At 43.3% G+C, this 22,701-nt stretch overlaps 1 protein-coding gene across 1 annotated transcript in view; it reads left to right on the top strand.

The window, feature by feature from the left end:
- The first annotated feature begins 1,860 nt into the window (after nucleotides 1-1,860).
- The window catches only part of SCIN (scinderin), a 98,934-nt gene continuing 78,093 nt past the window's right edge, over nucleotides 1,861-22,701 (top strand). The window contains exons 1-3 of the mRNA XM_038391724.2: nucleotides 1,861-2,221; nucleotides 14,765-14,919; nucleotides 16,996-17,157. Of these exons, the coding sequence (XP_038247652.1) occupies nucleotides 2,023-2,221; nucleotides 14,765-14,919; nucleotides 16,996-17,157 (516 nt within the window). The 5' untranslated portion in view covers nucleotides 1,861-2,022. The remainder of the gene's footprint in view (nucleotides 2,222-14,764; nucleotides 14,920-16,995; nucleotides 17,158-22,701) is intronic.

The raw sequence follows: 22,701 nt of genomic DNA, 5'->3' as shown, positions 1-22,701 counted from the left end.
GGCTATCTGTAGGTGCCTCCATCTCAAACCGGGGGTTGCTACCCTCCCCTGGCTCTATTGAGGTGAGTAAGCTCTCAAACCTGGGGAAGTCCCTACCAATTAAGGGGAGCCTAGGGACCACCCTGCAGTCACCCTGGTAGTATTCCCCTGGGAATAGGGGAGCAGAGCTCTGTCGGTCACGATCCGATGCTCCTGGAGTGTGGCAAGATGAACCCAAAGTCCCATGGCCAAGCTGAGACTGTCACCACCAAGCAACCTTGCTCCAGAGGAGACTTCAGATGCACCTACTCTCGAGCCAACCATTGATTCCTCATCAATACTACCTCTAGTCTCCGACACCCCCAGCGTGATCTTTGGAGGGACAGTGCTTCTGTTTCAGCAGGGTTTCATGTTGAATCAGTCACCAAAGACACCTGCCATGCTGAGGGTCACCGCAGCACAGGTGAGAGCACCCAGGATGGCTGAGGGATTATGTTGCCTGTGGGGCAGGGGAGGGGTTACGGAGGACTCTATTTTTTTTGTGGGGGTAACTATGCTCACCAAGGAGGCTGCTATTAGTACTCCTGTGAGTTGTCTGGAGGAAAGAAAAAAAATATTCACTCCAGGTAGTCCCTGGGGCGTCTCTTCTACGCTAGCGGGCAGTTGTCTGTGGTTTTCCTGTTCTCTTCTCCACCCCTGGAAAAATAAGAAGAGTTCATTGTCACCACTGACTATATTGTGATTATGTGGCTTCCTCCTCATACAAATACAACCCTCGTAACCCTCTGAAGGAAGAAAAGATACAGTATAGGAACTGTGCTGGACACGGAGTAGTCAATTTTTTTTGCTTGAATTTCTTTGAGAAACCTTTGCCCCAGAACAAAGAAAGTACAATTATGGAAGGAGGGTGGTGAGGAGAGGCGATAGGTGTGCGCTGCCTTCCAGGGATGCACGTACACATCCTGAGTAAATACAGCCCTGCAGCCAGGGAAAGCTATAAGAACTCTATGAACTCCGATAAGAGTTGCTCACAAAACCAAGCCTGATGTGATACAATTATATAGGCAAACAGAGCCACCTGACACCTCTGATTCACTGCCTCGGTTGTATTTTGCTTTCCTGGCTGGTTTTCTTTATATTTCTTTCCATTTAGAATAAAGAAGTGCCCATACACAGCTCTGAGCGCCATGCCAACTACCTGCCTTTTACCTCTGGGCTTTGTAATCAGTGGGTTACTGTGCCTCCATGAAAGAAAAGGAGGACTTGTGGCACCTTAGAGACTAAGAAATGTATTAGAGCCTAAGCTTTCGTGAGCTACAGCTCACTTCATCGGATGCATCTGACGAAGTGAGCTGTAGCTCACGAAAGCTTAGGCTCAAATAAATTTGTTGGGCTCTAGGGTGCCCCAAGTCCTCCTTTTCTTTTTGGAGATACAGGCTACCAGGGCTGCTACTCTGAGACCTGTGCCTTCATGGTCCTTTCTTTGCCCCGAACTAGGCACTCCTGAGAAAAACCAAGTCTTCACTGCTCCGTGTAAGAGGAGCAAAAGGCCTGAAGGAGTCATCGCCGGCCTTCTGAACAACGTGCCCCCCACTGGTTTTCACGGGGCAGAGTCATGAGTTGACAGAGAGGCCAGGTGCAAAATGACCGGCTGAGCGTTGGCCGAAGGTGCGTCCGGGCTCACGCGAGGGCTTTGCTTAGGCTGCGAGCGAGGGCAGGGTCGGCCCCGGGAGCCTTCGCCGAAGACTCGCTCCTCAGCGTCCCTCCTGTTCGCCAGCACCAGCAGCCTTTGACCAGCGCTAACCGCAGGGGCGGGCAAGGGGCCCCGAGCTCCTCGGAGTCCCGGGCCCCGCCCCCTTGAGCGCCTCTGGGCCAATCGGCTTCGCTTTATAAAGCTGCCGGGCCCGGCGGCTGCGGCTCAGAGTCAGGAGAGGAGCCAGACGTCGACTTTCTCTGGGTCCCGCGCGGCGCCGCCTCTCGCGCGCCCTCCCTCCCTCCCTCCCGCGCGCGCGCGCGCGCCGGCCCGGCTCTGCCTGCCGGACCATGGCCCACGAGCTGTACCACAAGGAGTTTGCCAACGCGGGCCAGAAGAGCGGCCTGCAGATCTGGAGGATCGAGAAGATGGACCTGGGGCCGGTGCCTGAGAACTTGCACGGCAATTTCTACGTGGGGGATGCCTACCTGGTGCTCCACACCCTGAAGAAGAGCCACGCCACCTTCTACAAGCTGCACTACTGGCTAGGTGAGGAGGTGGAGGAGATCGGGCACAGGGAGAGGGCTCGGTCCCTGTTCCTCTGGTGGTACGCGGCCCGCCTTTTCTGTCAGTCTCGCCCAGGGTCTGAGCGCTGCCGGGCATTTAAATGCCCCGGGAGCGCTCAGTTGTGAAGTCTCCCAGGAGACGCCAAGGAACATGCTGGCAAAAAGTGGACGGCGGGGGAGGTGGCATTGGTACTTCGCTTAGATGCTGAAAGTGGGGGGTGTGCTGCCAAAAAACTAGCTGGATCCAGCAGGAAACAGGTGCCAAACGAGGGGCTTTGCAGCTTTCTGGTACCAGGATGTCTTGGCGTGCAGCTTTTGTGTTGGGGAAACAGCACTTGCTGGCTACTTCGATAATACACTTTCTAAGTTTGTAGCCAAAACTTGGTAGGCTCGACATACCAGATGGTCTAAGGTGGTTGTGTTTGTAGCACAACAAAGCCTAAATTGTGAAGGTGGAGCTGGAGAAGCTAAGCATGTTCTCTCCTTAAGCGATGGAACTGGGACCAAAAACAAGCAGGATCCAGCTAGTGTCAACTCTGGCTTGTCATGGGGCTGCTGGACCTGCATACGTTGGGATCTAGGTTGCTTTAGTGAAAGATGAGCTTACTATTCATGGAGTATAATTTGGGATGTGGGAGAGGAGAAGAGGGATGATGATGTCAAAAGTTGGTTGGATCTAGTAGTATCCAGGAGTGAAATACTGGCCCCATTGAAGTCAATGGTTTCAGAGTAGCAGCCGTGTTAGTCTGTATTTGCAAAAAGAAAAGGAGTACTTGTGGCACCTTAGCGACTAACAAATTTATTAGAGCATAAGCTTTCGTGAGCTACAGCTCACTTCATCGGATGCATCTGATGAAGTGAGCTGTAGCTCACGAAAGCTTATGCTCTAATAAATTTGTTAGTCTCTAAGGTGCCACAAGTACTCCTTTTTATTGAAGTCAATGGGACTTTTGCCTTCAACTTCAGTGTGGACAAGTTTTCAACCCAGGTGCAGGATTTGGGGCTTTGCAGTGGTGCTGCACTGGAATGTGTGAGGGTCTAGAATTGTTTGTAGTAGAGCCACTAGACTTGGTTTCTATTTTAATGGTACAATTTGGAGAAGCTTGGGTGCAAAATCAACAGGATGTGACTAGATCTATCTCTTACCCAGACTCTTCCCACTCTCCATTTTAGCATATCTGCAATGCAAGCACAATTTCTTCCTGCAGCAAGTGGAACTGCTGGGATTCATGTCTGTCAACTCCATCTACACTCTCTTCCCATAAAGTGTTTAGAATGAAAATAGGAGCCTAACATGAGGATGCTGGGATGAAGACATGTTTTTGTGTGTCCAGGATATTGAGACTTTCCCGTCTTAGCCACCAAGAGGTCATCTAGCTTTTCCAGTTACTAGTGGAGGTGAAGGAAAAGTTTTGCAGTGTTTCCCACAAGTTTTCTCTGAATTCACATACACACACAGCTAAATGCAGACAAGTAAAATCCATTTTAATACTATTATTAATATTACCAAGAATTAATAACAATTTAGTGTGTTTGAAGCTTCGTTTCTCATGGATTCCAAATGCAATGATTGCATATGAGACACAAAAAATACTGGTTTATTAACTGGTATGTTGGATCTGTGAGACTCCTTGGGAGAAAATTCCAGAGCAAAGTGGTGGAGCTTGGGCTATGCACCTTCAGATGTTTGTGGAGATCTCTTATCTCTTGCATCCGATGAAGTGAGCTGTAGCTCACGAAAGCTTATGCTCAAATAAATTTGTTAGTCTCTAAGGTGCCACAAGTTCTCCTTTTCTTTTTGCGAATACAGACTAACATGGCTGCTACTCTGAAACTTATCTCTTGTGGAGATCTGGTTAACTCTTAGCTAATCAGAAATGAGAAGTGTTGTCTGCACGAGGTATTGGACAAAAGGTGTCAGTGCCAGAAGTATTAGAAGAGCTGAATTAATAATTGATTTTACAGTATAAAAAAATTGGTTTGTTCTGAATCGAACCTGAATTGTTTATTTTTTCTGTTTTTGTTTTGTTTATCTCACCACAATGAAAAACTGAAAAAATGTTATTTGGGTCAAACAATATTTCAACATCACCAATAAAAAAAAATCAGTTTTTTTTTTGGGGGGGGCTGTAACTACTTTCTGAATTTGACCCAAATTCACAAATAGTTTTAGTGTCCCCCTGAAATGCAGTCTTTGGCAAACATGCTATTTGCCAAAATTTTTTTACCCTGCTCTAGTTAGATGGGAGTGTGTTTTGGCAGATATTCACTTGGCTTCAGGTACTAGAGGTTGTTAGCAGGGTCTAGTAATTAGCACCTTTACCAGTTAACTCTGTATTTTGTCAGGTTTCAGAGTAGCAGCCCTGTTAGTCTGTATTCGCAAAAAGAAAAGGAGTACTTGTGGCACCTTAGAGACTAACAAATTTATTTGAGCATAAGCTTTCGTGAGCTACAGCTCACTTTATCCGATGAAGTGAGCTGTAGCTCACAAAAGCTTATGCTCAAATAAATTTGTTAGTCTCTAAGGTGCCACAAGTACTCCTTTTCTTTCTGTATTTTGTATTACTTTATCATTGATAGGGTGGCCAAAGTTTAGGAAGCACTTTAGGGTTAAAGATGCAGAAAAAGTTCTTTCCGCCTTAAGGCTTACAATCTAAATAAGAATTGACATTCTAAAAACTAACCATTTGTGTTCTGTTTGTCAAACTTCCAACAAATGTAGGAAACAAATACTGTCTGCATTGTGATGATGCTGTGACAAGAGCATGGAGAAATATTTATTTTTGATTAAAATGGAAAACAAATGAACACTTAACACAAATACATGTTGCAGTTCTTCTTGTAAAAAACCACCCTCCTAACAAGTGTGCTGACACCCATATGCTAGATGACTTCAAATGGTGTACATCAACTTCATTTATGCAAATGAACATTGGACAGTGTGTAGTTATGTTTTAAGCTTCCCTTCCCCCCCACCCCCAGTTACTTATTTTGAGTCTCTTGACAACAGGAAATGTTCTCTTGAGGTATAACTAAACAAAGTCTGTTTTAGTAGCAACAGAAGACCTTGAGGGAGATCTTCAAAGGCCCCAACAATAAGAAGTGCTTAAATTCCTTGACCTTCAATGGGAGTTTGGCACTTGCTGCCATTTTTTGCCTTTGAGAATTCCCCCATATTATGAGCAAATCAAGTAGAAAAGGCTATTACTGTAGTTTACAAAAGGATGGATGGATATAGAAGAAGCAGACAGAAACAACTATATGTGAGTTATTTGAGCTGCATCTTTCAAGCTGTGTTGGTGTGGTTGGTGTTGTTCAGTAAAATATCTCCCACTAAATTCACATTCCCGTTTTAAAAATATGCTACCCATGTAGTAAATATCACATTATGCTTGCTTAATAAATCTAATAGACTGTATGTCAGTGTAATAAAGAAACAAAAATAACCTGGTTAACCCTGACACTTACTGTAAAATTTTGGGCTTATACAGTTAATGAGCAAATGACTCCCTTGATCAGCTGTTTGATTAAAAGCCAACCTTTAATATTTAATGTTTAATATGCTTGGTTTTCAAGTGTCTAAGGAGTTTCCATTAGTGTGCTTTAGTTGGTGGTTGGTAGAAATGTTTCTAGAGGTGGTTATGGATAAGGTCTCTGCACTTGTAAAATTACCTTTGTGGTCCAGCAAAGCCAAAGGAATAATATGCTAGAGCTGAAATGGCCTGTGATGCACTGAACTTGCTCTGCTTTATTGGTCAAAGCCTTAAACAAAAACATTTGTGTATGTACGTCTTTTCAGAACAATGAACAAGGCTTCAGCTGTGCAGCTCCCCTTCACACCAATGGGAAGGGATACTGCTAAAACCCCAAAATGGAAGGCAGTTTGGGCCCTATGTCACCTCTCATTAAAGTCAGCATCAAAACCCCCTTCGACTTCGAGGAGAGCAGGATTGGAGCCTCTGTCTTCAGTGCTTAAGGAACAGTCAATTAAACTGAAACAATCTTCTCCAGAATTTCCATTATCAATGGAGAGAGGGGTTTGCTCCTCTCAGGCTACTAAACTGTGTGGCTAGACTTAGCACTTAGCCCTCTGGCAGTGGCAGGGCCTGGGGTAAATCAGTCTCATTCTGTATTTACTGATCGGTATTTTCAAGGTAGGCCTGGGGCAGGCCCCAGGAGTACTGCTCCTCCTCCTCCAAGCAAAAGAAACCAATTTACAAATGCAAAACAAAGGGGGATACTTTTCCCTGCCTCCTTACTGGGGGAGTGTTGTCCTGTTGTTGGCCAGGGTGTCAGTCCTTCCCTAAACAGGCACTCAGTTTTGGTTAAAACAACGAGTCCTTTTGGCACCTTAGAGGTTAACAAATTTATTTGGGGCATAAGCTTTTGTGGGCTAAAACCACTTCATCAGATGCATGGAGTGGAAAATACAGTAGGCAGGTATAAATACACAGCACATGAAAAAATGCGAGTTGCCTTACCAAGTGGGGGGGTCAGTGCTAACGAGCCAATTCAGTTAAGGTGGAAGTGGCCTATTCTCAACAGTTGACAAGGCTTGTCCCTTGTTGTTTTTGCTGATACAGACTAACACGGCTACCACTCTGAAACCTGTCAGTTTTGGTTGTTGCCCCTGTAGGGAGGAGAGCAGCTTCTAATCCTAGTGTAGCCTATCTTCCTTCTGCCACGAGCCTGGCAGCAGCTTCTCTCTCCTCCTTCTCTCACCAGAGGAGGGGTTTTTAAAGGTCTGGGGCAGCCCTTAATTGGACGAGGTATCCCTAATTGACCTGATGTAGCCCTTTCTGAGCTTCTAGGAAAGGGGGCCTTTATCATTTTAGGACTAACATATCTGCCCTCTTCCAGGAACACAATAAGACCACTCTCTTGCAACTACCCAGCCTGACTTTGTCACAACTGGGGTGTGGAAGACAGTCCAGAATAAATATTATCTGGTCCGCTTTTATAATTAAGGATTTTTAAAAAACCCAAATGAACAAAAAACAAAACTCCCCCCACAAACACAAAACCAGAAATAATAATAAAAACATGGAAATAAATTCCCTAACAGTAATAATTGTTTCTCCTTAGGGATTGGACATTTTCGTCTTCCTAGCCATACATGTTGTTCAGTGGGTTAGTCTCAATTATGGTGCATCTGGTTCCTGGTACTCTTGTGTTACTTGTGTCTAGTCAATGAATGTCACTGGCACTAATAGAAGGTAAAGAATTGCTAAATCTTGCAGCCAGTTCTGGACTTAGCCCTGTGATCACTGTACTCTCAAAACTCCCACTGATACCAACATTTTCAATGCACCAGAAATGCAGCACCAGGTCCTCTTAAACTTATGGTGGGATTTTCAAAAGTGCCTAAGTATCAGTGAGACTTGTGCTGCTAAGTTACCTGGGCACTTTTGTGAAACCCACTCTTATGTCTACACTAGCACTTTTGTCCGTAAAACTTTTGTTGCTCGAGGGGTGTGGAAAAAAACACACCCCGACCGACATAAATTTCACCAACAAAAGTGCCGGTGTGGACAGCGCTATGTCAGTGGGAGATTTTTCCACTGCCAGAGCTACCGCTGCTCATTAGGGGTGGTTTAAGTATGCTGGTAGGAGAGCTCTCTCCTGTTGGCATAGAGTGCCTACATGGGGTACTGTGCCACTGTAAGGTCTGTAGTATAGTCAGCCTAAGTCACAAATTCCCAGATTTTCAAAGGTATTTAGGTGCCCAACTCCCTTTACAATCAAAAGAACTTCAGTTTTTTTTCTTTCCTTTCAAACTCATCTTTGTTTCAGGGTCTGTCTTGAATCACATAATGGTGATGCGGATAGACTCGATGTTTATTGACTTTCTTTGGTAAGTTCTTAAACTTTCCCTTACCATAAATCTCTGAAAGGGTTAAATATTTCTTTCCCTAAATACATAAATAAAGCTCTAAAATTCAATGAGCTTGCTTTTTTTTAATTGCACTTTTGCATCTTCGCTGCCCATGATAATTCAAATGCCAGATACCTTGTTGTTCTAAAATATTTTGTCTAAGTTTTATCTTCTGGCACATGATGCAGTTTTCAAAGCTCAGATGCTAAATTCTTTTGTCATTTCACTTACGGAAAGTTCTTTGTAAACTTTGTCAAGATTCCTTCCCCACTCTGAACACTAGGGTACAGATGTGGGGACCTGCATGAAAAACACCCTAAGCTTATTTTTGCCTGCTTAGGTTAAAACTTCCCCAAGGTACAAACTATTTTACCTTTTGTCCCTGGACCTTATTGCTGCCACCACCACATGCTGAAATAAATGTTAAGCACATGCTGAAATAAAAGGAGTACTTGTGGTACCTTAGAGACTAACACATTTATTTGAGCATAAGTTTTCATGAGCTACAGCTTACTTCATCGGATGCATGCAGTGGAAAATACAGTGGGGACATTTTATATACACAGAGAACATGAAACAATGGGTGTTACCATACACACTATAACGAGAATGATCAGTTAAGATGAGCTATTACTAGCAGGAGAGGGGGAGTGAAGAGGGAAAAAAAACAAAAAACCTTTTGTAGTGATAATCAAGGTAGGCCATTTCCATCAGTTGACAAGAACGTCTGAAGAACAGTGGGGGGTGGGGGGAAAATAAATATGGGGAAATAGTTTTACTTTGTGTAATGACCCATCCACTCCAGTCTCTATTCAAGCCTAAGTTAATTGTATCCAGTTTGCAAATTAATTCCAATTCAGCAGTCTCTCATGGGAGTCTGTTTCTGAAGCTTTTTTGTTGAAGAATTGCCACTCTTATATATGTAATCGGTATTACATTGGTAGATGTGCAGGTGGACACGCACATATTTATTCAGGGGACACCATCATAGGGGCCTAATCACATCAGCCACACTATCAGAGGCTCGTTCACCTGCACATCTACCAATGTGATGTATGCCATTATGTGCCAGCAATGCCCCTCTGCCATGTACATTGGCCAAACTGGACAGTCTCTACGTAAAAGAATAAATGGACACAAAAGGGACCCCGACAGGCAGCGGTGTGCCATTAAAAATCCTGCCCACCCCGGCCTGCTCTTCTTCTCCTCCCCGCCCCCGCAGCAGGATGAAGAAGCTTGGTCCTGCCGGCTGCTGCTGCAGGGCAGGCAAGCTCCCCCTCCCCCTACGTCTTCCCCCAGCGTGCTGGCTTCCTGCTCCTCCTCCTCTCCCTCCCTTCTCCGCAGCGGATCAGCTGATGGTCCTTGCAAGGGAGGGGGAAAAGCCAGCCGCAGCGCGCTTGCTGCTCTGGGGAGGAGGCGGAGAAGAGGAGGGGATATGGCCTTGGGGAAGGAGGGTAGAATCAGGGCATATCCCCTCAGCCCCCTGCCATGAGCCACTTTGAGCAGGGGGCTGGGAGTGCCCCCAGGACCCTAGCCCACATGCCCAGCCCTCTGCCCTGACCGCTGCACCCTCCTCACACACCCCAGCTGTCTGCCCTGATCCCTGCACCTTACATCCCCCCCAGCCCCCTGCCCTGACCCCTGCACTCCCCTCACACACAGCCAGCCCTGTGCCCTGACCCCTGCACCCCTGCGACCCCAGCCCTGACTCCAGTACCCCCACACATAGCCAGCCCCCCCATGCCCCATGTCCTGACTTTTGCACCCCCCATATTCCCACCCCCACCGTGAGCACCAAACAGGAGCTCTTGCACCCTCCCACATTCCCACCTGCACCCCTCATACCAAATGGGAGCTGCCCAGGTAAGCACTCCACATCCAAACCTCTTGCCCCAACTCTGAATCCCCTCCCTCATTCTAGCTCCTGGCCAGACCCTACACCCCAACCCCCAGCCTGCTCCTTCACCCCCAGCCCTGTTCTCAGTGCACTCCCACCCTCAGCTCAGTGCAGAGAGAGGGGAAGAGAATGGACTAGAACCAGGGAGAAGGTGAGTACCCACTCTATGTGGGCAAGGCTGTGATCCCAGACCGGCAGCGGGCTGAGTGGGGCCAGCAGCCAGGACCCTGGCTGGCAGGAGCCGGCGGACTGAACCCCAGACTGGCAGCGGGCTGAGCCGCTCAGCCCACTGCCAGTCTGGGGTCCCGGCCGCTGGCCCCGCTCAGCGCACTGCTGGTCTGGGGTTCTGGCTGCCAGCCCCTTGCCAACCAAGGTCCCGGCTGCAGGCCCCGCTCGGCTCACTGTCTGCCTAGGTGAACGGAACCCCAGGCTGGAAGTGGGCTGAGCGGGCTGGTGGCATAAGATCAGCATTTAAATTTAATTTTAAATGAAGCTTCTTAAACATTTTGAAAACCTTGTTTACTTTACATACGACAATAGTTTAGTTATATAGACTTATAGAGAGAGACCTTCTAAAAAATGTTAAAATGTATTACTGGCACGCGATACCTTAAATTAAAGTGAATAAATGAAGACTTGGCACACCACTTCTGAAAGGTTGCTGACCCCTGGTCTAGATTAAAAGTGCTTTGGGGCAAGGACTGTCACTTATTTATCTTTGTATAGTTCACAAAGGGTCTGGATCATGGCTGAGGCCTCTAGGTTCTACTTAAAAAAACAAAACAAACAAAAAAAACCACCTTGGCTTATTTGTATGAGTGTTTTCGGGGTTTTTTAAGCATGGTGTTTAGTTCATAACTTTTCCATCCCTCGAGCTATTAACAAGATTGTGCTTTGTTCTCTTTTCACCAGTGTCTGATGTATTCTTACAAAAGAGTAGGCTTTCAGAAATAGGGAACTAAATAATAACTTCGTAGTTTCTACTGAGGCATTTACAGTATACAGGCTCTACTCAGTGAACACACTAAATGTCTCTGGCCATAAAGGTCCCTAAAGATTTGATACCTTGGAATCCACAAGACTGATCCTAATTCTGGCATCAAATAGGTTTTGGTTTGACTGCAATGTTCTGAAAGGATCTTCTCTCCACCATTCAAATACTCTGTCTAAGCAAAAGTGTAATCCGATTTAGAGACGTGGTATTGCTGTCACAATACAATTCTAGGAGGGGAAATTTCCAGCATTATGTAATTGACCTAACCCTACCCTCTGCCTCTTGTGCCTTAGGAAAACGCGACTATGGCCGCACCATGTTAACATGGTTTATTCTTGGTTCCCTATGAGTCTTAACTGACCACCACAAACTTCTAGTTTGCTTTTTGCATTTGTTTTTTTCTTACCTTTTCCTAGCTGTCTTTGCTCTGCAGGTGTGAAGGCTTCAAGCCAGTGTAGCAGTAAAAGACCAATTCTAGTCTGTTCACCCAAGAGGCTGTGAAGCAATGGAGAAGTGGAGCAAATATGCTTGCCAGTGTGTCCAGAGTATAAAAAATATTTTTGGTTCTGGGTAGGATGTCACTGGTGCCCAACTGCAATTCCTTTCAGCAAGCACCAGTTGGCTTGTGGCGTGGTTACAGCTTGTTCTTGCTACTATGGGCAGCCTAGGCAGAGTCTGTTTTAGGGATTAGCCATCAAACCAGGCCCCATGAGAACCTAGTTAAAGCCCTTGCATGCTAGCCAGGCATATCTCTATGCTCACCCTTCTATCTCATAGAAAATCTCTACCGGCAGTTGAGATAATGAGACTTGCCATTTGTATGTGGTTTTTGTGGCTTTCCCTACATTGCCTGCCAGCAATGCTAATGAGAGGACTTTATGACTTTATAGTTTTAATATTCTAGGTTCTTAGTTCTGTGGAATACTAGTCATCTCTTATCAGGATGGCACTCTCCTTGAGACCATCTTTACCTAGATTGCCATGGCCTCTGGGTTTTCAAGGTTTAGTTTTAGAGGCCATTTTGTATTCCCAGAGATGAATTATCTACACAAAAATGGATGAGCCAGAATCAGCCCTGAGCCATTGGGCCTGATTGTCTTCTCACTTGCACTTGCTTTAGTGGAGCCATTCCTGGCATACATGTGTGTGTATGAATGTGTATTCAGGCCCACTAGCTCCAGTTGAGTTTGAGCTGTGTACGCCAGGCTGAATTTACCTGATATTTTAAACAATATTAAATTTTTATTGCAAGACTTGGTATAGAAATTGACTGTTATCTATAACAATATTTCAGGGCCTATTTCCCTGGACCCTGTGGTATAATTACATGCTATAAATTTAAAGTATGTGCCTTATGGAAATGAATATCCGTAAATTAATTTTTAAAGCAATTTTTAACAGTTGCTCAGTGATTTATATGAAAGTGTTTCATCACCAGTCTGTCTGTGCCTATACTGCTTATGGAGTTAAAAGTCCTGGCCTCGGTTTTTGTGCTGGGGCACCCAGTTTACAAGCTTCCACTTGCTGGTCTAGTACCTGGAAATTAATGGAGCTCTGCTTGTTGGGATCAAATTGTCAGAATTCTAGGTTTTCACTGGTCTATTCTAATCTCAAAAAGTGGGGTACTCCATTGAAGAGTTCTCTCTTTTTCTCTGGGCTGGCATGGTTCCTTCAAGGCTTTTAACTGTCTGCTTGCTGGCTTCGTCTGATCTAAAGCTGCTTCTATAAAATAAGGGAGCTGTATGATTCCACCCTCCAGAGGATTCTGCAAAAATTATTATTCCTCCCTTCGATTCCCTGAGAACCAGGGTTTCCTCCATTTCAAAAACAGCTCCAGCAGTTCTTCTCTCCTGCTTGAGTTGTACAAGCATTCTCTAAAACTGCAAAGTAACGCAGGATACATATTGATGTGAGGGGCTAGTTAAGTGGCCAACCTTAGGAAATTTAGTCCCCGCTCTCTGCCTCTCCTTGCCCTTTCCCAGTACATGCAGGTGGGGAGGACAGTTGTCTGGCCTCCTGTAATATGACACTTGGCTGGAGTTTCATCTCTTCCTCCATCTTTTTCCCTCCATGCAATCCCTGAAAGGTCTCCTGGACTTGGCATAGACTTCCTGGAGCCTCATGCTGGAAGTAATTTCTTAGTTTTGTCACTTCTCACCCACTTAGGGTTGCCAACTTTCTGATTTCAGAAAACCAAACACCCTTGGCCTGCCCTGCCCATTCTCCGAGGCCCTGCCCTCGCTCACTCCATCCCCCCTCCCTCTGTTGCTCGATCTCCCCCTCCCTCACTCACTCGCTCATTTTCAGCAGGCTGGGGCAGAGCATTGGAGTGCGGGAGGGGTGCGGGCTCCAGCTGGGGGTGCAAGCTCTGGAGTGGGGCTGGGGATGAGGATTTGGGGTGCGGTAGGGGGCTCCAGGCTGGAGCAGGGAGTTGGGGTGTGAGAGGGGGTATGGGCTCTGGGGTGGGGCCAGAAATGAGGGGTTCAGGGTGTGGGAGGGGGCTCCAGGCTGGGTACATAGGGTTGGGAGCTGAGGAGCTGGCGCTCAGGGCAGGGGCAGCATGTGGAGCCCTCCTGGCTGCCCTGCTCATAGGAGATGGAGGGACATGCCAGCCACTTCCAGGAGCCGTGCAGAGCCGGCCACTGTGGCCAACTGGACTTTTAGTGGCCTGGTCAGCAGTGCTGACTGGAGCCACCAGGGTCTCTTTTTGACCAGGCGTTCCTCAGTCATCTAGCAGAAAGGCAACAGCCCAGTTCAGTGGTCCTCTTCTATTGATGACTCAGCTGAAAGCGCACAACTTTTTCCATTTGCAAAAAACAACCACCTTGCCCCTTATGTGATTGCTTCAGAATTTCTGAACCCTGCTTCACCTCTGTGCCAGAAACCAGGCACAGGCACTGCAGATGATGGAATAAAAGCCCTCTGATGAGACTGGAGACTACTGGTGCCTTTCCAGAGAATTAATCTTAAACACCTATCTTACTAAATGTGCAATATAGATTTCTTGGACTGTAGAAAGAGTCTAATCATGCTAGAAAGGGTTTTTTACAGAGCATGCTAGAGTAGACTAAGATAAGCCTTGACCATAAATGTGGTCATACTTTCCTGGTAAGAATTGTTGTGTGCTATTCTCTGAAAAGATAACACACCAAATTCAGGTTTCAGAGTAGCAGTCTGTATCTGCAAAAAGAAAAGGAGTACTTTAAGGTGCCACAAATACTCTTTAAAAAAAAAAAAACCCACCAAATTTAGTGTAAATGGAACCAGCACGTTTGGCTAACTTGGTATCCTCCTCCCACCTCAAATATTGCCCCAGGTAACTACTTTCTTCTCCCTGGCCCTCCCAAGCATTTTCCATGCTCACGCTCAAAACCAGTCATTTTGGAAAGCCAAAAGTAGCTTTCAGAGCCATTTTTCAGGCTTGAATTTGTCTCACTAAACTAGAATGTTAATCAAGAAGATTGAGAGATTCTGTTTAGACACTCTTCCTTCCTGTTTTCTGTAGAAAGCCAGTACTGCAAGTGACTACGAAATAGTCCTGAAAGGTGTCCATGTTTTTGCTGAAAGAGTCAAAAGGCAGAAGGGCTGGGTGCATTTTCGCAAAACATAGACTGTTATTCTGCTGAATGTAGCATCAGGATATCCTCACACATCTGATTATTGGGTCAGGGAAAACTATTTGCAAAACAAAAATCCATGCTACCCATCTTATTACACTAGAATGACGTGCTCATAAGGATAATATTTTATCTTTTTTCAGGAAAAGAATGCACCCAGGATGAAAGCACAGCTGCGGCAATCTTCACTGTTCAGATGGATGACTATCTAGGTGGGAAACCTGTGCAGAGTAGAGAAATTCAAGGATACGAGTCTACTGACTTTGTTGGATATTTCAAAGGAGGGATTAAGTACAAGGTAAACAGTCAGCTATGAAAATGTTTCTCCAGAACAAACACAACTCCCCCTCCCAAGATTTGAAGGTCTCTGTCTAAGGGTGTCCCAGCTCACAAAAAGGGTGCCTCCCTCCCATGCCTACTTGTGATATGGGATCCAATGGTTCTGTTCAAATAAGCTCTCAACTTCTTAAGATTGCAAAACGGGGTTGTTAAACTGCATGTGACCCTGCAGTCTTGCGATTCTTGGTACTTTCTGCTTCTGGGTAAGCTGTCAATACCAGAAGAATGACCTCTGCCTCACTGGTTTGAGGCGCCTCTGCTTTTGGCCTCATACAGAACCCAGTGTTTAGAAGTGTATAAAAAAGAAAAATAGGGAAGATACCCAGAACCTCCTTTGGTTTTTGTTTCAAAAAGTTTGGTTTCCATCCTGTATGGAAGGGTTTGCCCACTCCTGTTACATTGGAGTTTTGTATGTGTAGTAGAGCTGGCTGAAAAACAGCAAGCATTTTTCATGAAACTTTCACTGAAATTTCAAAAAGTTGAAAAAATTCCAACCACTACTAGTGTACATTTCCAGATGTAGTACTTCCAACAGCAATAACTTATTATCTGTGGTGTTGCCTGAAGTAGGTTGTCATACCAGCTGCTTCAGAAATTCTCTTGGGCAGCAGTAGCTAATTAGTCATTTGGAAAGATGGAAAGCTCTCTGGGCATTAAAAATATTGTTTTGTTATTTCAACTGCTGCTTGCTGAGAAATAAATAATCTGTGCCTTTAGGCACAACCCTGAGCAAGGGATGTTGTGTGAACTACACAGCTCCAGGAGTAGCCCAACAACTCAAAACTCTGTCATAATTCTTCCTTTGATTCCTCCTTCTTTGACCATTTGCTTGAGGAAGGGAGTAGATGGGTGCTGGAGCCCAGGGTCTGGGCCCCCTTGTTAGGGGTCTCAAGTTCTTATTTCCCTGTGCAGGCACATAGGCCAAGTCAGTTTAATCCCAAGGGAATACATTTAAATTCAAGAAAGCTCAAATCAGTGTTTTGGATTTTTCCCGTGTGGGTAGCACACTGGGTCAGATTGCTTCCTAGGTGGCAAACATCCACTTCAGGGACAGGGAGATTACTCACAGAATTACCTTGGAATTCTCTCTCCTTCCCACACAGAACAGCATCTTGAAACCAGGAGATCTCTTGAGAACAGAGGAGGGTAGGGTCATTTGTAGAGCAGTGTCAGTAATGGATTTTTTGGTGTGCTGGCAATTCTGGAAAATCGGGGGCGGGAATCATTTCGGTCAAACTGAAAATTAATTTTTTCAAATAAAATATGGCTGGTTGGTTTGTTCTGTGTCAAACAAAATGTTTTGTTTTAACAAAATCAGAATGTTCCGATTTTGACCATTTTTTTTAATTTGATTTTTTTAAAAATGAAATTAAAGGAATTTTGAAACAAACTCATTTTGAATAAAAAAAAAATTCAAATGTTTTGTTTCAACATTTTAAAAAAATTATTGTAGATGTCTTTTGAAACAATTGAGCAAAACCAACATGAACTCTCAGATCATCTCAGTGTTTCCAAATCTGCATTTTTTTCACCTGCTAGAAGGGAGTTTTGCCCATCTCTGGTCATCTGTGCAGGGGCCATATGCCTCCATACTTCCTCCTAGCCCCTATGGGCTCCCCTCTTGGGTTCTGCCCAGACAGTCTGGATCAGCATTACCTTATGCTGCGTTTCCTCACATGGTTGTGGGAAATAGTGATGGAGAGAGCAGCCAGTGCCATTCTCTGCTTCCCTCATTCAGAGGGTCCCCATAGGAACAGGGGAAGGGGTGTAATGATATTGACACCCATCCCTTCTGTGGTAGTTCCACACACTGGTGTATCTGAATTACAGCTGTATTCTCCCCAGTTCACAGAAGTGCAGGTGTTGATCTGACCCATTGGTCTCTGTTCTTCTGGGCTGCAGTCAGTGTTGGTAATCCCAAGCAGCATGCCACATATCTCTCATTTCATACATGTCCGAGGTCTGGTTTCTCAATACTGCTGTACAAAGAAAACCAAATTTAATCAAAGTTTCCATATTTGTTTTTTATATTTAGGCTGGTGGCATTGCATCTGGATTTAAACACGTAGTCACTAACGACTTGAGTGCACAGAGGCTTCTGCATATTAAGGGCCGGAGGGTAGTGAGAGCTACAGAAGTTCCTCTCAGCTGGGCCAGTTTCAACAAAGGAGACTGTTTCATTGTTGATCTCGGAACTGTAAGTTTTTATAGAACTAAGGCTTTGAAAAATAACAGCAACATCCCTGCTAAGGTCTGAATGATAGAATGAACTGTATAACTGATCTTGTCACAGTCCCATGAACTGAATGAAAGATCCAAGCTGATGTAGTATCACATGAGGATTTGAAGATCCTATGATAAATGACTCACAAAGGCTAACTTTAGAAAGTTAGTTTTATTTTCTTTACTGATATTGGAGTCTTGTATAAGCAGATTCTGATTTAGGACCCAGTCTTCCTAGTCAGTGAAGGCTCTGGGAATATAGACCTTGATGTCAGTGTGAGCAGGATTTTAGGACCCAGTCTTCCTAGTCAGTGAAGGCTCTGGGAATATAGACCTTGATGTCAGTGTGAGCAGGATTTTACTTAAGTCTTTATTGAGTTGTCTACAATGACACCCAGATCCCTTTCTGAGTTTCCTGTCTTGCCAGGGTTATACATTTAAAATGGCATTCTCCAAACTGTATGGTGGATTTGGTCTCCAATATTCTGCTTTCCCTGTGAGCACGATGCCAATTGATATCAGGGGCAAAATATTGGAGTTGAAATCCACTGTGTGGAATGATGAAACAGTTTTTGCCTTGAATGCAATTCTTAATATTCATTATTTCTTTACATTTATCCTCTACAAACAATGCACTTGAAACATAACAGTCATAACAATCTTGCAATATATATTAAACAATGATAGGCTTGCTGTAGAATTGTTTAGGTAATCTGAGACCAATTATAATTGAGAAGACACTTGTAAACAATGTTCATTTAGGGTTGAGAATATTTAAACCTTTAAACATGATCCTTTGAAGAGACAGGAGAAGGGAATAATAAGAAACAGTCCTCTACCTTGAGACTTTCAAGTGAAAATAAGCAGACTGATTTACAGCAGATGTCTTTCTCTTGCTATTGCATAATTGCATATCCATACAGAAGTCTGCTTGTACAGATAAGATTTGGAAACACTAGTACAATGTATCTTTCATGGAATTAATGTCTGAATTGTAGTTTAATGTTTTTATATTGAAACAAATTCCTGGGATGTAATCTATACTAGTTAAACATTACGTCAATTGTCTTCAGTTTAAATTTACTTGCATAACTGATTTATTAGAGCATAAGCTTTTGTGAGCTACAGCTGATGAAGTGAGCTGTAGCTCATGAAAGCTTATGCTCTAATAAATTTGTTAGTCTCTAAGGTGCCACAAGTACTCCTTTTCTACTTGCATAACTGACACTGTCATAGTTAAGGTATGAGGACATATGAAAGAAAATAACTGGACTCTCCTCTTAGCAGCTGATCTTGAGTCTAAACTCGCATTATAAACCTGACTGATTCTTTACTCTGAAAGAGAATCCTATACCTCTGCCAGGTATGCAACTTGGGTTAGGTAATATAGACCTGACCCTCTTGGGGAGGCTAGCATAGGCCCTGATCTGGGGGGGCTTGTTTGGTTTATGCTTGGTATGGTTTCCTCGTTTCTTACTTAGGGAAGATATTGGGGCATGTTGCCGTCTTTATTGGTTGTCTTGTATTTGAAAGTGTCCAGAGGCCTTTGGCTGTGATGCCTTTACAGCTTCCCACTCCTGCCAAGATGGTGCCCTCCAACCAAGGAAGAAACAACCAATTGTTAAATGCCCAAGCTATTATCTGGAAATGGCATCTTGGGATTGGACAAAAGACACCAAGAAGAGCCAAATCCCCCCTCCAAAAATAATCCATTGACAGATTAGAATATTGGAGCAAATAAACATGAATGGAAAATGCTGTATGTATAGCTGTGTCATCTCAGGGCCTGATCCTCTCATGAGGTACTTGCCCCTGGCAACTCCTATTGACTTCTGGCCTCCAGATTCTTCAGGTGCATTATGGGGCTAGAAAAACTATTTCCAGCAACCAAAAAAATAAAATATGCAATGATCGCATCCTAGCTCATTTTCTATTGCTTTTGTAAAACATACTCTCCAATATAATCATGATAGCCAGAAGGCAGACGACGATGGATACTGTGACAATGTACAGTGAATATACTGCATCTTTCACATTCAACTCTAGGGAAAGCAAAGCTTACCAAAAAAAGTTAGTTGGAGCAAGGGACAGTATTACAGTGAAACATAAACTAAGGAGATGTGAAGTCCCAGCGAATATCTCTGCAATGGAAAATGCTTGGTGGTGGTGGTGGTGCTGCTAGACATGCAGAAGACTGCTGCACACTTTCAGGTAACTAGCAATCAGAATAGTGCGGATTAAGGTATCAGCGAACTAAGCTACGTTTTAGGGCCTTTCAACATGAGGGACCTCTAAAAACCTGACTCCACTTAAAATTTTATCAAAATCGGTTGATAAATAAAGAAGACATGGGGAAAAAGAAGATTCTCTCTAAATATAGACATTTTCATTCAAATATTACAAAAATATGCACATCTGGCTACACAAATACCCTTACTCTTCACTAATTGGCGAGAGGCCAGGGCTGATAATTGATAAGAAATGATAATTGCACTTGTAAAATTAGTATTTCTATGAGTAAGTCTGCTATCAATCTCCTAAAGCAGCATTTCGTTGGCCAGCTGCTATTGGTAAAATTCTGACCATGCCCTCATAACTTATTTAAATAAATAAATCTCACTGCCGATAAAATTGGGAAAAATATGAGGTCAGAGACGGCAATGTTGTGAAGCAATCCTGCCAAGCTCACACTCATATGTTAGTGTGTTCTTTCTTCTTTTGATCTGTACATAGTTACAACTGTGTATTGTAATGTGTAGGCTGCTTTCTGCTTCATGCACTATCCGTGCTTCACATGATTGAGTTTGCTGGTGATCATCTTATGGACTTGGGTCCAGTGGATCTTGAGGAGGATAAATTTGTGTTGGCTTCCCTCCGTCAGTTTTGGGAACCTTCACAATAAATATCGGAGAGTGTTGATGAAAGGATAAATAGAGGGTTTTGAGACAAGTGAAGGAATATATATATATATATATAAATCCAAATATCCTGAGTACTTAGTTTGAAATAACTTGCTCACCACGTGCATATATAATTTATAGGCTATTAAAACCTATAATATTAATTATATTTGCTTTAAATATAAGATAGTTTTTCTCAATGCCTGTCTAGAGATTAGCAGAAAAAAGACTGGCAAATTCCTTCTTTCTCTTTCGCCCATATAGCTTATTGTCACTGTGTCCGAGGTGTTTACTCGAGATTAATTAGTAGTCCTGTGGGAGACAGAGGATAGAGAAGCCAACATGGAGAGATGTTTGCGTACAAAAAGACTGGGATTTTCAGCTCGGTGGGTTTGGAGTATGCAAGATAATATTTTACTCTAGGTAGTATGCTATGTAAAAATTCTTATATAGATTTATAAATCACATATCATATGCATAATTGTATTTTTATAGTATGGCAAAAGAAAAATCTCAACAATTCATTGTTTTCATAGTGAAAATTAAATCAGAATAAACATTTGTAAATATATTTTCTATATAGTCTGGATAAACTTTATATTTCCCTAACAAAATCAATCAAATGTGTGCTTTTTTTTTCATTTATTCATAGTGTAAAAAAAAATTATATATCCTTTCTTGTTTCCCTGTGAGAACATAGCACTAACGTTCACAGAAATATCCTGGTAAAATAACACAGGTTTTATTTAATTTATTTATTTATATATAAAATTATTTTTTTTACTGGTTTCAATAAAAATTTTCTGATACTAATTTTATTACCAATACTAGGTAATTCAGCATAATCTTCTATAAAAACAAAACAAATAAACTGATTGGAAAAATACAACCTGCATACAATTTTCTGATGGTTTGCTTATTATCCGGGAATAATTCATATCAGTAGAACTACCATAATATTTGAGCTGTAAGCCTGTGGGTTATGTGCATCCTATATCCTCTATTGTCTCTTGTATCCTCTATTGCCATCTGATATCCTCTAAAAGTCTCTTTGCCTATTCAGACAAGGAATTCCACAATTTAGATGCCCCACCAGAGAAGAAAAATTTCCTGAGAACTCTTCTAGCACGTTGTACTATTTACTGTATTTTTTTTATTTTGTATTTTTTTATTGTGTATTGTTTACTTCTACTTTACTTACATTTGCAATTCAAAGAATTTGTTTAAAATGTATTTGTCATGATGTGATTGTTCCAGAGAGGGCTGCTGAAAATGGAGATTATTATTTGCCTTTGTGTATATATGCAAATATAAAGCTTTTGTGTTTATATATTCAATGCCCTTTCTGTGGGGGTTGGGGGGGGGGAAGAGTTTTATTAATGGTATGGCCTCTTATACTTGACACAGTTTAGGGCCTCAGAATGTCATAATCCAGCCCTGAGTCAGAACTAATAACTTCATGGAATAATAGTTTTTTCTCTGAGCATAGGCCTCTATAAATTGATACCGATGCTTAGTGTTAAGAAATCAATAGGATGGGCAAGATATATTGCCCAGTGGAGAAATAAGTTAGGGCAAGTTGTAAAAGATCCAATTGCTAGAGGACCACAATGTGGGTCTCTGCTGGGTTCTTGAATAAAGCTCTTACCCTGTGTGACCACACACACTTCTCTATGTTCCTGCTTTTACTCACAGCATGAACCCCAGCATTATTTGAAAGGGGAACAGAGACTGCCCATTTTTCCAAAGGGCCATAGAATCCATCTGGATTATCTGTTTGTTTACTTAAATCTGTTTTCTTTATAACAATTGCTATTTTTGCCATCAGCTGGTTTTTCTTCTGCATTGCAGACACAAATTCAGCTTCTTGCATTTTTTCTTCATGACAATGATAAAATCAAGAGCATAGAGACCTAGTTAAGGCTATATACACGCTACATCTTAAATTGGTGCAAGTTATGTCATTCTGGTGTGTGAATAAGCCACCCCCCCGCGCAACATAAGTTACACCAACCTAAGGGCTGGCATGGACAGCACTATGTCAGTGGGAGAGCTTCTCCTGCCAAGATACCTACCACCATTCATGCGGCTGGAATAATTAAGTAGACGGGAGAGCTCTCTCCTGTCTGCTTAGGGTGTCTGCACTAGCAGCGCTACAGTGGCTCCTCACTAGTAGTTACAAAAAGAAAACTAGTACTTGTGGCACCTTAGAGACTAACAAATTTATTTGAGCATAAGCATAAATAATTTGTTAGTCGCTAAGGTGCCACAAGTACTCGTTTTCTTTTTGCAAATACAGAGTAACACGGCTGCTACTCTGAAACCTGTCACTAGTAGTTATGATTCACCATCACACTTTTGCATTGGGTGCTGTCATTTTATCTACTTCTGTGCTCTCTCTCTTCCTGTTGGAGTGGATTATTTTTTCTAGGATGTTTTGTACCATTTAAGGGACCACTTGTTCCTGTCAGTATATTAGTCACTTATTTTTTAGCCATGCTGTGGGAATAAATACACTCTAATCTGGCTTTCCAGCCTCCTATCTTGCCACCTGGGAGTTCATGGGCTACTTCTGCTTCTCTAATTCTGTTTCCTGCTACACTACCAGTCATCCAAAA

This window comes from Dermochelys coriacea, chromosome 2 (assembly GCF_009764565.3).
Source record: "Dermochelys coriacea isolate rDerCor1 chromosome 2, rDerCor1.pri.v4, whole genome shotgun sequence".
Taxonomy (NCBI): domain Eukaryota; kingdom Metazoa; phylum Chordata; order Testudines; family Dermochelyidae; genus Dermochelys; species Dermochelys coriacea.
The sequence above is the reverse complement of the archived record's forward strand: the minus strand, read 5'-3'. Positions and strand labels throughout refer to the sequence as shown.